This window comes from Anolis carolinensis, chromosome 6 (assembly GCF_035594765.1).
Source record: "Anolis carolinensis isolate JA03-04 chromosome 6, rAnoCar3.1.pri, whole genome shotgun sequence".
Lineage (NCBI taxonomy): Eukaryota > Metazoa > Chordata > Lepidosauria > Squamata > Dactyloidae > Anolis > Anolis carolinensis.
The window spans coordinates 30,451,340-30,469,727 of NC_085846.1; the positions used below are offsets into that span (position 1 = coordinate 30,451,340).

Here is an 18,388-nt window from a genome sequence, read left to right on the forward strand (position 1 = left end):
TTTATCCGTACACACCGGCCCTTGTGTAATTGAATCCTCTTCTAAAACTGCTCTTTAAAATGTTAAACATCTTTCCCTTGAAGGTCTTTGCCATCAATCAGGTTTGCAAAGGGCCTCGAAGCAGAGGACGAGCTGAGCCCCCTAAAAGAAATCCTTAGGCAAATGTCCCTCACTCTGCTCTCTGACATTTCATAAAAACAGAAAATGAGAATCCCTGCTAAAGGTCGGCTTCTTAGCTAGTGTAGTTTGTATAGAAGGGTGCCATGGGCCGGGGTTGGGTTCTTCAATTAGCAAATAGGTTACAGACACTGTCTCCTGTAGATCTTCACATGGGAGGGATGCAGTTCTCTTCTCTGCATGAACTGACAGCTAGCAAAAATGTCAGCCAGGGAAGAAACATAGCATTACTCCTTCCTAAAAGAATCAGATTCAGTCTTTGGGAGCATCTCCACATTTACTTGTGAAATCAGGCAGATTTCTTTTTTGGTAGTCTAACAGTTAGCATCATGGAAATTGAAGGGATTTCTAGGGCCACCTAATCTAACCCCTGACATGCAAGAATAAGTTAAAGTACACTTGACAGATGGTCATCCAGCCTCAGGTTAAAGACCTTCGGTGGAGTCCACCACCTTCAAACACTGTCCATTCTACTAAAAGCTCTTAATTTCTTCCAAATGTTTAGGTGGAATCTCTTTTCTTGCAGTTTGAATCTATTGGTCTATGTCCTCGGCTCCAGAGCAGCAGTTATTGCTTTACTGGCTATATTGATAACAGAAATGAGAAACCTCAGGTCCCAGGGAGCAGACCTGGCCCTCCTGGGATACTGTCTAGCTTTTACGGCTTTTCCAGATGGTTACTCGCTCTTCCTTATGACACAAGCATTTTGTATGGGATTACCCTCATTCTGAAACATCAGAATGCCTAACATCTAGTTCCTGGTTAAAATACTGAAACTAAAGTATGGTGATAGTTTTGGTCCTACCTTATCTCTTTTTGGCCTTGTCAACCAATAAATATACCAAGCATCCCAAAACGCACTTAAAACGGATATCAGCTCTCAGGCTGAAAAAAGTTTCCATGATTTCTTTCTTTTCAACTAGGATGAGCAATTATGGTGAATTATTTTAATGTTGCCAAAGACATACTTTTATTAGGAGATAACGGAGGGCAGCAGTAACAATTAAATGTTGCTAACCATAGTTATATTTAGGGTTACTTCAACCCTAAATATAACTATGTCCTAGAATAACTCTAAGTTTTATTTCTACCCTTAATTCAGAAATGGCATGTGATTTTCTGCAATTTTTGTGTGTGTTCCTAAGCCCAGCTCAGAGGCCCCTGGTGGCACAGTGTGTTAAAACGCTGAGCTGCTGAACTTGCGGACCAAAAAGTCCCAAGTTCAAATCCCGGGAGCGGAATGAGCACCCACTGTTAGCCCCAGCTCCTGCCAACCTAGCAGTTCGAAAACATGCAAATGTGAGTAGATCAATAGGTACCACTCCGGCGGGAAGGTAATGATGCTCCATGCAGTCATGCCGGCCACATGACCTTGGAGATGTCTATGGACAATGCCAGCTCTTCGGCCTAGAAATGGAGATGAGCATCAACCCCCAAAGTCGGTCACAACTGAATTTAACATGAGGGGGAACCTTTACCTTTACCTAAGCCCTGCTCAGGTCTTGCACGCTCAGTCTACCTGTAATCGAGGATTTCTCTTTTCATTCTGCCTTCCCTTTATTAAACATTATCCCGTTTCCCACAAATTTTTATCATTTCACAAGTTCAAAGTATGATAGCCTCAATTATTTGACAATAATTTCAATGCTGTATCATGGATCTCAAGAGAAAAGTGGAAACGTGATGTCCGTCAGTAGTAGCAATAAAAGATAAAGACAGTCTTATTTCCTCTCTCTTGATTTTGTTCACAGATTTTCAGTCCCTTGTTGGGTGGGATTTATGTACTAGTTAGTAAAAGTAGTCTTCAGCTCTTAATTCTAAATATGTTTACAAATGGTTCTCTGTTCACTTGACACCGCAGTGCTGTGGAATAACAATTTAGCGATTCAGATTTTTGCCAATAAACCCCATTTAGGGTAATTTCTATGTGAATCTTTGTTCCTCGAATGCATTTCAGCTGTAGTTTGTGGTTTTGTAAATTAAAATTGGCATGTTAAATAGTGACTAGTAAACTATGATGAAAGAGATCATTTATGAGAACAAAGCTAATGTAGTCTTCTGGGTGCAAGCTGCTTGGGATGAATGCACAAAATGTTTTGCCACTGTTCTGTATTTCCCATTTGATTTCCTAAGAGAGTTCTCTGGGAGTCTGACGCGGCCCTGCTCCTTATTGAGTGCCTTTGTATGCTGGTTGCCTTTGACTGTCATACTCTTGTCATAAAACCTAGAAAGTGCTGATCTGGAGCAGTAAAGTTCTCCCCCTTCCTTCTTGAAATGGATACTGTTTTCTAGGCAGCATCGTTGTCAATTTACTCTCAGTTCTCAGCTTGGGCTTGTATTTATCTTTGACCTGGTAGGGTAGGATATCTGCCAAGTCCAATATTACAAGAGATCCACATGTCAGATTTAATCTCCAAAAAATGACAGAAGTGATGAGGTTGGAGATGTGAAGAGAAGAGCCCGTAAAGTTATGTTGCCGATGTCTTTACAAGGCAGCAGTTTTATATTTGCTGTTTGTAACTGAATCTTCCTATGGGGGTGGTTGTCAAACCATTCCAGGATGTTGTGTGTAGACGTTTTTGAGGGTTTGGGTGGAAGGATGTTGCCTCTGATTTTATGCAAGCATTTAAATAAGGACTTATCAAAGCCTCAGACGGTGCCTGAGGCAAAGAGAGGTGTGGGCTGCCTTTAATATTGTTTTGCCTGAAAGCTTGGAACATTTTGAGTCCCAACAGTACATTAGTCCAGTATTCCAGACAAGTGGCTGTAAAATATGCATGTTTCCACAGAGGAGTAACACAGTCTTCTACTGCCAGAAGGGCCATTTTCGGTCATGTTCTTTTATTCACAGCATATCCTATCACTGCACAAGCCATGTTTAGCTCCTCTGCCCCATTCACAGCAGTTTTCTGCCATCTAAAGCAGAAAGAAAGATGTCCACCTGCGTATTGTCCCATAGATCCAAACCATAGAATTTTTCTTTTAAATTGAATTCGATTCTGTTACAGTCCCAAGGCTTTCTGACTCCCTATACTTTAAAAAAGTGACTGTTTGCATTCTATTTTTAAAAAATAAATAATTAAAACGACGCTTTTAAAATATCTAGACAAGCTGCTATCTTAGGTTTTGATATAAAACTTTCCCTTTAACCCATTACTTCAGATTTGCTCCCTGGTGGCGCAGTGGGTTAAGCCACTGAGCTGCTGAACTTGCTGACCGAAAGATGGGCAGTTCAAATTTGGGGAGCGGAGTGAGCTCCCGCTGTTAGCCCCATCTTCTGCCAACCTAGCAGTTCAAATACATGCAAACGTGAGTAGATCAATGGCGGGAAGGTAATGGCGCTCCATGCAGTCATGCCGGCCACATGATCTTGGAGGTGTCTACAGACAATGCCGGTTCTTCGGTTTAGAAATGGAGATGAGCACCAACCCCCAGTCGGACTCAAGTAGACTTGATGTCAAGGGGAAACCTTTATCTTTACTTTTTCAAACTTGTCTTGGCACTGGTAAGAAGGAAAAGTAGTAGTAATAATAATAATAATAATAATAATAATAATAATAATAATAATAATAATAATAATAATAATAATGCTTTATTTGTAGACTGCCCTATCTCCTTGAAGGGACTTAGGGCAGTTTCGAAACATATGGCAACCATTCAATACTCAAAGAAAACTATACAAACAGTATATACAACACAACACGGCACATTAGACAATATAAAACAACCCAACTGTAACTTAATAAACAAAACGATGACTAACAGAATAAGACTAACACATTAAAATAAAATTTATATAAAGTACAATATAAGCCAAGGTTTGAATCATGTGGCATTCTTTCTCCATTGCTGAGTGAGGCCACATTCCTGTAACTATAAAAAATTAAGAAATTACGGTAGCACTGCAAAAGCAGTTAACATTGTTCTTCTGTAGGTTAAATTTGTTATGTGATTTGGTTATCCCTCTATTATTTAAAACAGGAATGAATTACAAGTACTATGCCAATGCAGCTAGAATTGTAGAGTCTTTGGACTACAAGAACCATCCTGCAGGTATACATGAGATGCCCATTCAACCTCTTTTAAAGGCTTCCCAAAATGAGACTTTATTATTTCTCTCCCCCCCCCTTTTCCCAGTGCAGTCTATTCAACTGTCAAACAACTCTTACAAGAAGAAATATTATTTCTAATGTTTTGGTGGAATCTCTTTTCTTGTAATTTGAATCCAATGGCCCATGTTTATGTCTCTGGAGAAGCAGAAAACAATTTTGCTCCTCCTTCTCTATTACTTCCTTCAGATATCTCAAGGTGGCTGTCAGGTCACCATCAGTCTTGCCTTCTCTTCTCCAACAAGTAACTTGTTAAGATGCATCCAAGTTCTGTATGCTTCAGCTCAGACGTTTCTCATTTCTGGAGGAGAGAACAAGATTGGCTTAGACAACCTCAAAATTGCACTGCAAGATTTGCCACTCAGGCTTATTTCATGCAAATGGGGGGGGGGGGGGGACTATGCCTTGTCTTCTTCATCACTTCCAATTGTCTTTTGAAATGTGCTTTTTCATTTAGAGAGACACCTTGAAATTTACAGAGATAATATGTCACGAAGGATAAAAATGTCTATCTGATTTTCTGTTTTCTATGTCGAGGAGTTGTTTATCTTGAATGTTCATGTGATCCTCTCACCTGCAATCTAGAAATGACAAGAGTCTAGAAACACTGTCATTGCATCTGCTATTTGTCCAAACAAGGACTCAGATGTGATAGAAAAGTGTGTCTTGTGGTTGCTAAGCAACTACAAAGTACAGTTTTCTATCCAACCTCAGGCAATGGCAGGAACATTCAGCATTTGGTCAAAAAATACTTAAAACTCATAGAGAAAGGTACAAGTGTATATGGCTGGAGGCTAATCAGAATGGACAGAGAATTTAATTTCATACAATCCCGAGACTCTGTTTTCAGTACTGAAACATGCTGGAATTTTAACAGAATGAGTACTACTGATCATAAATAGAGTGCATTTCCTTCTTCTCCTATCATCATCCATCCTTTGGTTGGGCCAGTGGGTGGGACTCCATGGGATGCTTACATTTCACTTTCTCGCTTTTCAATTAAAATGAAAAGAAAGGATTGGTATGACAAACTGTCAGAGAGTCCCAGTAGATTTGAACTCGCTATTTGCCCCACACCAAAATTAGAACAGAGGCTGAGTGGCCATCTGTCAAGAGTGTTTGGATTATGCATTCCTGCATAGCAGGTGGTTGGTCTGGATGGCTCTTGTTGTCTCTTCCAAATCCGCGATTCTGTGATGCTGTGACCCAGTAATACAGGATGTCAGAAAATAGGAAATCCACCATTCTCTTTTGTTTTAGATTGATCCATGACTTTCCAGAACAGCAAGTTGTTGGATGGCTTTGTTTGACTGGTGGAGGCAATACAGGGGCCCTTAGAGATGCATTAAATCACCTTCCCAGCCATCAGCACAATTTAGCATTGCTTGAGTGGGTATTTAAAAAGAAATACAGAGCTAATATTCAGGCAGCAGTTGAAGGAATGCTAGGGGTCAGCCTCTGAACAGCTAACACATGCATGGGATTGTAAATTAAGCAAATCGCTATTGTCACGGCTGTTTTCCCCAAACGCTAATTACCTAGAATGAAGAATAAACCCATGAAAGGAAATGGAGAAGAAAGGACATGGGTTTTAGATTCTCTCTTCTCAGTATGAAACAGCTCCTGTCCCTCGTTTGGGAAGTATTCTCAGTGTCTAGTCAACCACGCTTGGGAGAATCGCCTTTTTGGACTGTAACTCAGAATTCCCCAGACCGTATGGCCACTAGGTCAAATCAAGGTCTCTGTTTCCATTATCAAAAGCCATCCCTATGTATGATGTGAAGGTGGTGCTTCTCCTTATGCCTCACTACCACATATAGCAAGAGTGCACAACCCATGGCTCACGGGTCATATGATCCCCTAGTGCTTTATTATCCCCCTGTATGATGGCAGCTAAGATACAGTGGTTTGGCTAAGGGGCATAGCAGGGATCATGCAGAGAGTTAATTAAGCTCTCTCTCCTTCAGTGACCGTGAAACAATATGGCTGGAGAAAGTGTATGGATAAGTGTGTTGTTGAAGGCTTTCATGGCCATCAGAAGAGCGGCAAGATCAAGAACAAACCATGAGAGTAAAGACAAAGATCCACCTAGAGCTGTGGTTCTCAACCTGGAGTCCCCAGATGTTTTGGCCTTCAACTCACAGAAAGCTGGTAAACAGGCTGGGATTTCTGGGAGTTGTAGACCAAAACACCTGGTGACCCACAGGTTGAGAACCACTGACCTAGAGGAAAAGTGTTCTTACCATACATCAAGGGAACCACTGACTGCATAGGGAAGCTGATGAAGAAACACAACCTACAAACAATCTGCAGACTCACCAAGAAAATTCAACAATTGCTATGTTCAGCAAAGGATAAGAGGGATCCTTTAACCACTTCAGGAGTCTACCGTGTACCATGCAGCTGTGGACAAGTGTACATAGGGTCCACCAAATGCAGTGACCGAACACGAATCAAAGAACATGAAAGGCACTGCAGACTGATTCAACCAGAGAAGTCAGCTATACTTGATGAACCAACCTGGACACAGAATATTATTTGAGAACACAAAAATGCTGGACCATTTTGACAACCATCATGTCAGACCACACAGAGAAGCCATTAAAATCCACAATTTCAATAGAAAGGAGAAAACCATGAAAATGAACAAAGTCTGGTTACCAGTATTAAAAAACGCCAGAATCAAGACAGTAAATACAGAACACCACTCAGAAAAGGGGATTCCAGACAACAAACAATCAAGTGTGTCGTCGAAGGCATTCATGGCCGGAATCACAGGGTTGTTGTGTGTTTTCCAGGCTGTATGGCCATGTTCCAGAAGCATTCTCTCCTGACATTCACAATCAAGTGGCAGTTAACACCTCCTAGACAAAGAATGCCTCCAGGCAACAACAGCCAACAAATACCCTTACTGATTAGCATTGAGTAGCCTTGCAGTTGCAAAATCAATCAAGCTTGCTAATTGCAACATTCACACTTGCTTGAAACAGGCAAGGGTTCTTTCTCCCAACCTGGACATTCCACAAATATATATACACGCCACTTGCCTCATTCCCAACAGATCTCTGAACAAACCTAGCCATAGATGCAGGTAAACCATCAGGAGAGAATGCTACTGGAACAAGTCCATACTGAAAACTCACAACAAGTCTTGACTAAGGTCAAAAATTAAATTAGGTCTGATTAAGGCTAAAATTTTGTTCAAGTTTCAATGAAGTGAATATCAGATTGTACCTTGAATCTGCCAGTGGCTGTATAATCCTGCATGGAAAGCCAGTGCCCTGAAGGACTCCCTAGTCCTGCATTACACAATTTGGAGGAAAGGATCAGATGTTACCCTCCTGGACCTCTAACAAGAAGACCTCCAGCAATATGTCCAGGAGGGGGACAATTGCCCTTTTCTCCACAATGTGTAACTACAGCCGGAATAGTCCCTGAACATTTCTCATCTTCAGCCTTGATTGGCAAAATCAACGGTTGTTTGATTTGACCCTGACAAATGGTGAAAAATTGCAAGAGAACTTTAGAAGTTACTGTGAAAGCAGCAGCATGGCTTAGGGACCCAAAAGCCGAAAAGCGATTCTCCTTACCATCCCAGGAGGGCTTTTAAAAGACCCTTCGCCTCTGCCTCATCTTTGCCATGGATAGAATAGGCGGGAAAGGTGGTGGTGGTAAAACCCTTTCTCTCATAGCCTCGAATGGCTACTAGAACTACCACCACCATATCCCACGTTCTCCACTCTTCCTCTTTCAGTGGAAGGGACTCTGGGGATTAGGATGTATAGCTTTTTGGCTTCCTTCCAGCCTGCCGAAACCCCCACACAAAGGGCAAACACACTTTGTTAAGCAAACTGTGGACGAGAACCAAGGAGATGGACTCCCTGTTGCATGTGACTTTGTCCTTCACACTTCTGCATTTTTACTGCAAGAAACACCTCTTCAGCTACAGCAGAAGTGGCTGCTCTCTAAAGAGTGAAGCAGCTCCTCTTGGCTTGGCTGGTGTGTGGACCAGGGTAGCGGCGACTGCTTAAAGAGCCATTTGTTTTGCCGGCTGGGGAAATTGCAAACAGCCTCATTAAGGAGGATGCAGCCTGTTGTGTGGTGAAATCTCCCTTCGCCTCTCTCTTTCTTCCTCCTTCTCTCTGAAGAGCGATGAGGCGGTGATTGAAAAGGATATTAGAGGTTTGTGTTGATACGGCAAGTGCCTCTGGAGTTTAGAAGTAAAAGCCACGCTTTGTTCATTTGGAGGAAAACAGCATCTCTCTGAAAACCCAGCATCCAGGCTTAAGATGCTTCCCACGTCTTTGGTGTGACCTTTTGGAGGAGAAAGAAGAGTCCGGGTCAAAGAACTAAGGAGCAGTTCTCCTCCTTTCCCTAGAGTAGCCGCTTCATATCTCTGCAGCTTTGATCGGTTTTTCTACTTCTATGACCTTTTCTTTCCCTATAGGTGCTGTGCTAGGCTTCTTTCTGCACCACAAGTTTGAGTGGTACCTTCACACCCCTAAACTGGTATATCCAATTTATTTTGCTCTATGTTTTGCCACTGGACCCATTCGCCCCAAATATAACCAGCAGATGCCTTGTCATAGGTTTGCTCTAGCTCTGTGTTGAAATTCTGAGACCTGCAAAGATCTTCCAGAAATGCGAGAAATTGGTTAGCTCAGTGGCACTGGGGTAATTAATTAATTCACTTCATTAAAGTGGCCCGGAAAGGAAATAACATGTAGAAACCTTCATTGGAAGACATTGATTTAAGAAAACTTTAAAAACATGACACGTTTGGGAAAGATAGGAATTCGATGAAATGGAAAAGGGGAACGTGACTATATCACATAGCAAAGATTTCTTGAATATGAAATACCCACAAGTGGGATCTGCAACAAAATGGTGCTACATTTCTCCACCACTTCCTGAATGAAAAGTCACTGGTCAAGGCTTGAAGCCAGACTGATTCTATTATAGAGAGGGGCGAGAGAGGAAAAAAGCAGGAGAGAAAATGGAAAGGATTTAGTTTGGACAATATTGGCCTAGTTTCTAAACTTCAGCATACATAGGGAATAGGGAGGTGACAAAATGAGAGCTTTACATTTTGTCAACCCCACCCTCCATTCCCTTTGTATGCTGAAGTTTATATAAGAATCCGTAAGAATTCTGTCTCCTTCCCCACTTCTCCCCTCCGCGAAGTTTTCTTTCATTTTCCAAATTTCTACAATCCCGGGTTAGACACTGAAAATCATTTGCACTTCAAATCCTTAACATTGGCTGTCTTCCCATTCCCTTGATAACTTTGCCTGCTCCTTTTTTGGTGGTGAAACTTTATTTCTAGCTGTTCAGTTTAAGTTTTAACTTAATACAATTCTAGGCATTTGGCATCCGAATGACAATTCCATTTGGAGGTAGACTTCTTATTTGAGGGACATCCTTATTATCCTGCCACCCACCCAATAATGACATCCCTTCCAATAGTGACATCCCTTTCAAAGTGATTAGTATTTGATCTCATTTGGTCAACTAGCTTTATAGGGAATGTTTGACAACAGAAATACCAGAATTTGCCTGACTTCATTCTTCTTCTTCCTCTAAAGTCAGCAAAAGACTTTAGTAAATACAGTAAATGCAATACATGCAAAGTTTGCTTAAGTTTTAGCTTATTTACACCAGTGGTTACCAACCTTTGGGTCTCCAAAGGTGTTTTGGACTTCAAATCCCAGAAATCCCAGACAACTTACCAGCTGTTAGAAAATGTGGGAACTGGTCCAAAACACTGGTCCAAAGGTTGGGAACCACTGATTTACACAGATTGCAAAATTCAACTCTTTGGAGGCAGAATGCATACAGGTTGTGTCTAATCCAAAAGTTTCAAAAAACAGAAACTTTGCTGCCAGCCTCCTACTTCTTCTTGCCTCTCTTCTTTCTCCTCTACCTGCCTCTATCACAGGATAGCTGCAGAAAGCGAGGGAAAGGAAAGTGGGCAACTCACCTCTCTTCCTTGCTGTGGCTGCCATCGCACCTTCCTGCGTCCTTGGCATCCCTAGGAAGTCACCACACTGGTGATGGTGAGAGGAGGACCATCTTAGTCATTATTTATCTCACACCCATGACAATAGTGAAGAGGGAGCAAACTTGTTTTCTGGTGCTGCTGAGATGTGGAAAAGAAAAAAAGATTCCACCTCATGTTGGTTAGAGCTGTTATGGTGAAGTCTCCTTCTCTGGAGGTTTTAAGTAGAGGCTGGATGGCCATCGGTTGGAAGTGTTTGGTTTGTATGTTCCTGCATGGCAGCAGTTAGTTTGGATAACCTTTGTGGTTTCTTTCAAATCTATGATTCCATGACAACAGTAAAGTGATGGTGGCAGCAATGGCAGCAGTACAAAACCAACTCCCTTGCTTCCTTACCTGTTTTCCTGCCAGGGCTCGTCCTCCTTGCCACCAAACATGATATCCACCCTTCGCAACACCACCGAAGGTACAAGGACATAGTAAATGTATGTGTTGAAGGAGGAGAGGGTGAGCAGGAACAGTGTCATAGCCAACAATAGTGCTACCACCACTATCTCAAGTCAGAAGCAATTTAGGCAGGAAAGAGACTTCTTACATACACCTCTCTCACACCTCACTATATACAGGATTCATATTTTGAGTTTTTGTGTGTGTGTGACCCATGGGGGTGTGGGTAGGTGAGTGTGGACACGAGTTAGTAGTTGAAGTACCTTGAAGGTTTATTTTAATTATATGTAAATACAAGTATTCTAAAAGCTGAGAAAAGCCAAACTCTGAAACACTTCTGGTGCCAAGCATTTCGGATAAGGGATGCTCAACTTGTGTAGACAAGTAAATGCATTTTTAGCTGAAGTGCAGGTTCTAGCTCATTAATTTCTGGTTTATTAATGTGGTGTTTATGGATTTTGTGTTGTTTATTAATTGAACTGGTGTATTCTTAATTTTGGAAATCAGTTTATTGCTTTATGGAATATTATTGCAATTTAATTGCAATAATTTTTCACACTGTTTGGCTTTCGTGTGAAAGTATTGCACTTCTTCTTGTATGAAGATGTCTCCAGGCTTCCTTTGAAGGGGAGAGGCAGGATACAAATGAGCTCATAAGGGCAGGATGCAAATAACTGGATCAAGAAGTACATAATTTTTATTTATACGTATATACATATGCATAATACACATTTTGCAGTGTATCTAACACACTGTTCAGTTATTTTTGGAGCTGAGCTATTAGTGTGTGCATATATGCATATAAACGTGTGTATGCCATCATACTGCATCTTGGTGAAGCCATTTTTTGTGTGTTCATATGTGAAAGTGTCAACCTGGATTGCTAAAACAGACTCTCTGATGGTTGTTCATGTAAACTTCATTAGATCAGTAAGGTACAAGCAGCTGAGTCTGATTATGTCAGTTCCATGGTAAGAGTACACAGAAATCTGTAGTTGGTCATGGGAGATGAGTCCTAGGCTTCTGTATCAGTGGTGACTTTTGAAAGTAAAGCTTTCTCTGTCTTTCTAAATGAATTTTCTCTGAAAGGCCTAGAAGCTACTCTCCTGGGATTTGGAGATGAATTATGGAATTGTGTGACAGATGTAATGGTATTTCTGCCACTGATATTTGCGCTGTTCTATTTTAGGCTTATTATGCCATTTATTATTGTAAGGTAGCTATTTCAAAAATGTATTAATTTGATTAATTGGGAGTCGCTCAGCTTGAGCACTTCTGGGTGGGAGGTGGAGAGTGAAAAGCAAGATATCGTATAAGTGAAAAATAGGTCAGCAATAGCTAGATGGCTGTACTTCATATAACCAACATCTTGACAGCCATTGATTGGGTGGGATTTATGTAAGGATCTTTAAATAAAAATCTTGACCAACCACAAGTGTAGAGCAAACAACATCAACTATCCTGTAAGAGATGGTGCTATAGAGGTAACAATGTTCCATACTCCTTTTATAACTATCATTCCTTTGGTGCCAGTTAGTTGCTGAGACCTTTCTTTGCAGAGTCTAGTAGAGGAACCTATTGGAAGGATGCCCAGAAGTGACACTAAGTGTCTTGTCTCTCTCTCCTCCCATTCTCAACCTCGCTTTTTCTTTTCTCTAGGTGTTTACGAAATATGGGAAGTGCTACATGTTTAACTCAGGCGAAGATGGGCATCCTCTGCTGACCACATTCAAGGGTGGAACAGGCAATGGCTTGGAGATAATGCTGGACATTCAGCAGGATGAATATTTGCCAATTTGGGGAGAAACAGGTAAGGATGAAAATATTTTGCCTATCTGCCTAACTTTCTCCATTGTGAGGTTGTCTTTCCTGCCTTTTAATAATAATAATAATAATAATAATAATAATAATAATAATAATAATAATAATAATAATAATTTATTTGTATACCACCCTATCTCTCCAAAGGGACTCAGGGCGGTTTCCAACATACAGGCAAACATCCAATTGCCAGAAGGAAAACCATACAGACAATACATAAAAAACACATTCAAAAATATAACACAACTTAATTTAACTTAGAGCCTCCGGTGGCGCAGTGTGTTCAAGCGTTGAGCTGCTGAAGTTGCAGACTGAAAGATCGCAGGTTCGAATCTGGGGAGTGGAATGAGCACTCGCTGTTAGCTCCAGCTTCTGCCAACCTAGCAGTTTAAAAACATGAAAATGTGAGTAATCAATAGGTACTGCTCCGGTGGGAAGGTAACGGCGCTCCTTGCAGTCATGCTGGCCACAAGACCTTGGAGGTGTCTACAGACAACGCCGGCTCTTCGGCTTAGAAATGGAGATGAGCACCGTCCCCCAGAGTCGGACACAACTGGACTTAACATCAGGGGAAACGTTTATCCTTTACCTTTACCTAATTTAACTTAACAAACAAAATAACAAAAACTGACAAAATAATAAAAAACCAAAATCGTGTTAAAACATACTAAAATAAAAATAACAATATTAAAAGCTCATGTCATTGTAGCTCCATCAGTAGAGGTTCAACAAACCAATGACCTTTCCTTCTTGTGCAGGGTCCAATATAGCTTTCCAGTAATTCCAAATGGTACAAGTAACAAAAAAGTATATATACAAAAGTTAAAAATCAATTTAACAACAGTTTTCTTCTTCTGAGAGTTTTTTTTTATTTTGTCTTCTCTGGTGTGGTTCAGACAGGTACTATATAAAAAAGATGTATGTACACTGTAGATTTAATGCAGTTTGGCACCACTTTAATAGCCATGGCTCAATACTATGGAATCATGGGAGTTGTAGTTTGATTAGGTGCCAGCACTATTTGGCAGAGAAGGCTAAGATCTTGAAGCACTACAACTCCCTGGATTCCATAGTTTTAGCCATGGTAACTAAAGTGATAATAAATGCATTAATTCCGCAGTATAGATGTATCTAAAGAGACACGGAAAGTCTGGCCCAGATCTGCTTGATACTACACACATAGTTTACAAAAATGATTTTTTTCTGGTATGGGAAATGCAAAATGTGAGACAAAGAAAATAAAAGAAAGTTGAAAAAAATTGTTTTCATTATTTACTGCACTTCTATCTTGCCCTTTTCTAGTGAAGCTGATTTAATGGCAAAATGCACAACAGAAGTAGGCTGGACTGAGAAATTGCTACTTGCCCAAGGATCTTCATGAATGAGCCACAATTTTTCATCTGCCTCGGTTTAAGCCAGCCCTTCCTTTACTACCCTTCACTGCACTTTGCTCAACCAAAGCTGAGGAATATTGAGCAGCTTCTAAGTGCTAAATTAGATGGAGAGCCATGATTTTTCTGTGTCTCTGCATTTATTTTGAAAGCAGCCAGAACAGGTCTCTGGGATTAGATTGAAATGAGACTGGAGTTGTGGGGAAGTGGGTTTATCTTTTTCACTATCTTGGTTTTCATATGCAATCGTTTCACAGCCTTTCATCAAGCTGCTATTTGCTCTCTTAGGGATATATATATATATATATATATATATATATATATATATATATATGCGCAACAATTTCCTTACTTTGAATTTCACTGTGGATGGATAGACTCAAGCAAGTAAGTCACAGCCTGACTCAAGGAGCTGAGCTGAGTTATTGTTGACCTGCACTCTTGGAAGTCTTCCATTCCTAGAACCACCAGAAGTCAAATCAGACTTCATGGCAGGTAACAACAACCATGCTCATTTAAGATCTCCAATATCTCGTTTGGTCCCAAAATGATGACAAGGTTCACCAAGGTGGTATCTCTTTTGTTCAAAGTTTTCAAAAGATGGTTTTATGTGGTATCAGTTCAAGACGATTCTGGTATTGGGTGTCGGTGGCTGGCAGCTGAGACAGCCCATACGAAGTCCTCACTAAGTATGTAATCTGCACTACATTTTAATTTTTGTGTGGAATGACCTCCATGTCTTCTGTTTCTTAATGCTATTGTTCAAGTGATAAGTTCTCCTTATCAGACATGGTAGCTATCAAACCACGAAATTTCCAAGTCAGGGGTTATGTAAACCTTGAACAGAATTGTTAATGATGTGGACTCTTGAAGGACGCTCATACTTAAGACCATCCTTGGTTGAAGCCAACTTCCATGCTCTTAAAGCTATGGAATATATGACTGCAGTTCCCATTCATCAACAATGTCCAACTTAATAAGTAAAGGGGATTATGAAACTTGCAGTCTAGTACCATGTGCAGACCACATCTCTGGCCTATACCCAACAAGGCCATAAGCATCAGATAGTACAATTAGGGACACCGATTAACCTGGTCCTGATAATCACATGACATTCAAAGAGCCATAACCCTCAACATTGCCCTGCTCTCTAAACAGTGCTGCAAATGGATTCTTTGCTCCTTGTTCTGGGGCTGAGGCAAACCTCAGTGTCAGAGCAGCACAATCCGTGGCACAAGTGAAGTGCTCTACCTGCTTAGCGCTATCCAAACACTCACACATGCTTTATTTTAATAATGAGGATCAGCTATATTGGTTACCATAGCAACACTTAATTTGGCTCTTGGCGCACGAGATAAAAAAGAGAGTTGAAAGTGTCCAAATATTAGAGTTAAAATACCACAGTGGGTTGGATATGAAATCTTACTCAGGCAAGATGTGGTGTAGAGAACCTTTGGACCTTTTTGGATGTTCCAAAGCACATTTTTTCCCTGATCAACCCTGGGTAAAAAGCAAAGTTCGTAAGTTGAATCCCTCCTGAAAACACAAGAGGCATTAGGTGGATCTAAAACTTGCGGCTTGTTGTGAATTCTCTCAGCAAGTTTAGGCCTGGTCTCTTAGCTCCTGCTTCAGTTTCTATCTCCTTTCTCTATCTGCCACATGGGATGAATAATGCGTCTCTGACACTAGGGAGGACGAGATGGAATACTGCTTGCTGTGCAAGATCAATATCACACCCATTCTGATGATACCATTCAGAAGAAGTCACCATGTAATCCTGCACTTCATATAGTGAGCTGCCGTCTACACTCTGCAGTCATATTCAAGGATGATCAGAATCTAGAAGTCTACTTTAAAAAATATTTCATTATATCTTCCCAGAAAAACCACTCCAATAGCTCAAATATTGCAGGAAAAATGTCATAGTGCTACTCTATTCTGCTTTGGTCAGACTACATTGTAAAATGGTGTGTTCAGTTCTATGTATATTTACAACAAAATTCACCAATTAAAAACACAGTTAAAAACATAATAACATATAACAATTCATTTAAAACACCATTAAAAGGACAACAAAATATACAAGCAGCATTAAAACTATATCAAATCAGACTCAACAATCAGGAATACGAATATGGACATAATCAGACTAGAGAGGGCTGGGTATGAATTTATGCAAAAAGCAGACTGCATGGCCAGGGCGAGGGGTAAAGTGCTGAGTACAAACCTTATTGGTAAACTAGGGGTGGGCATTCATGTAATGTATGAACGACACTTATTGCATGAACAAATATAATAAATCAAAGATTATATCTAGCATTACATAACCTAAAAAAGAATGATCTTTTGCCCTCTTTGTCTTCTTCAGTAAGACATTGCTAGTTGTAATGTGTTATTTTCAAGCTGTAGGAGAGACAATGTGCAACAAATACGAAGTAAGCCAAAGAAGTGAGTTAAAACAAAAACCTTACTTTGCTTGACCAAAGCTTGAAAAATAAAGCTGCAATTCTATAGTCATATACTACAGAGTAATGTCTATTGAACTAAAAAAAAATACAGTTGAGTAAATATGTAGAACTATATGATTAATAAAGGCCACTATTTTAATTTTCCTCCTTTGCTTCTTACACACGCATCTGTCCTTGCTCTGTAAGCCAAGTGGTGGACTGCTCTGCCCCGGTAACCGTCTCTTTCACTTGTAAATCTCTATGGCAGTTCCCTCCTTCCTAAGTAGAACTTCATCTTGGGCTCCTCTATTAAACTCCACCATAAAACAACCTCTGCTCAGGCGCCAACAACCTCACAAAAGGAAGGACGCGGCTCTCTTTTAAATGATGTTAAAAGGCTGCATTACCAGGTAGAAATATTTAGTTGTGGCCATAAAAAAGTGACAAGGTTCTTGATTTATATTTCTGGGAACATAAAAACTCCAGCTAGATGAATAACATCCTTAAAAGCAGTAGCCGGCAGACGAATAAATAAACCCCGGGAGGAGGACTAAAAGGAGCGTTTTGGCCTGAGAGCTTGTCTGCTAGCCAGCCTTGGTTGCCCTTGACCTTCACGGAGAACAGGAAAAGATGTCACCCAGAGGAGAGCATGCAAATGTTCTCTCATCTCATTGCATCTTGGACCTTTTCCTAATGAGTAGAGAAATACAAGCAATTAGCTTTGTTTTCCCAGAGAGAAAAGGTCAGTGATGTTGTGCCTTTTCTGTCGAACATATCAGAGAGCACAGAAAATGAGACAATGCCAGCTGAGTTTTCTTTAAGGAGAGGTAAGGTGAGGATTCTGCCTCTGTCTCTTACCTGAAAATATTTTGAGAGTTTACCCACACATTCAGTAGTATTATATTAGTATTATGTTTCCTGCTTCTTCCTATGAGTCGAGACAAAGGGGCAGCATAAAAAACAATGGATACTTTAGCATTCATAGTTTAAAAATTCATAATTTAAAAGTAATATGGATAAGCCTGACAGAAGTGACCTGTCTTAAATGCAGTTTTAAATCCAGACAGCATATCCAGCTGTTGTAGCTTATCCAGCAGGTCATTCCACAGTCCTTGGGTGGCTGAAAAAAAATGTTTTGGTGACAGTTTCTAGTCTAGTTGTGACTGACTATAGTAGTTGGCAGTTTAAGAAGGGCATTTACTCAAAATTCTAATGCCTCACCGAACGATGAATCCCAGGATCTCATGGGGTGTTGCCATGACAATTGAATCATAGTATTACAGTTGCATATGAGGAAAGGACCCCAGCTGATGGTTCTGTTACAGTGAAGCAAAAATATACTTTCCCTTTTTATTGTACACATCAAGCAAGAAAAGGTAACATCTGTCCCCTCCACATGTTTGGGAAATACAAGTCCTGTCATCCTTGACTAGCATGAGCCATATTATGACCACAGCAGTCCAACAATTGCACATTTTTCATTCTTGATAACGGTAATGGGAGACACCCAAATGGAATGACTGATAAAGAAATGAGCTATTGCTGTTAGATCTGGTGAAGGCTTGGTTCATAAAACTAAATCACTCCTCATCTTTCAGTTTGACCTACACCAGGTGATTGCTGTAGCACATGTATGATTCAGTGTTGCTATATAAGTGGAATAGAACTTTACATATTGCATCCATCTCGCATATTAAATTCCTGCCGCAGAATCCCAAAAAGTGTTTGGACTAATCCCCATGATAATTGATGGTTGGACTATTATTCCATTGTACCAGATCATTGGCCGTCCTGGCTATGGAGCTTTCATGGGAAGTTAATAGGAACTTTAACTTCATGAGAAGTTAAACTTTTAAAAAGTTGCATAAGGTCTTTGGGTAGAATGGATAGATGGAAGTATAAGCGAAGCTAATATATGAACTTGCCTCTTATTAATGGGAGTGTACATGATGAATTGCATTCCTCTAGGGCAATGGTTCCCAACCTTTTTTTGACCAA

At 40.5% G+C, this 18,388-nt stretch overlaps 1 protein-coding gene across 2 annotated transcripts in view; it reads left to right on the top strand.

Annotated features, from left to right (window-relative positions):
• The window catches only part of asic2 (acid sensing ion channel subunit 2), a 553,450-nt gene that overhangs the window by 456,493 nt on the left and 78,569 nt on the right, over positions 1-18,388 (top strand). For both annotated transcript variants that reach the window (XM_016994592.2, XM_062984153.1), the window contains exon 2: positions 12,391-12,541. In XM_016994592.2, coding sequence (XP_016850081.1) covers positions 12,391-12,541 — 151 coding nt within the window. The remainder of the gene's footprint in view (positions 1-12,390; positions 12,542-18,388) is intronic.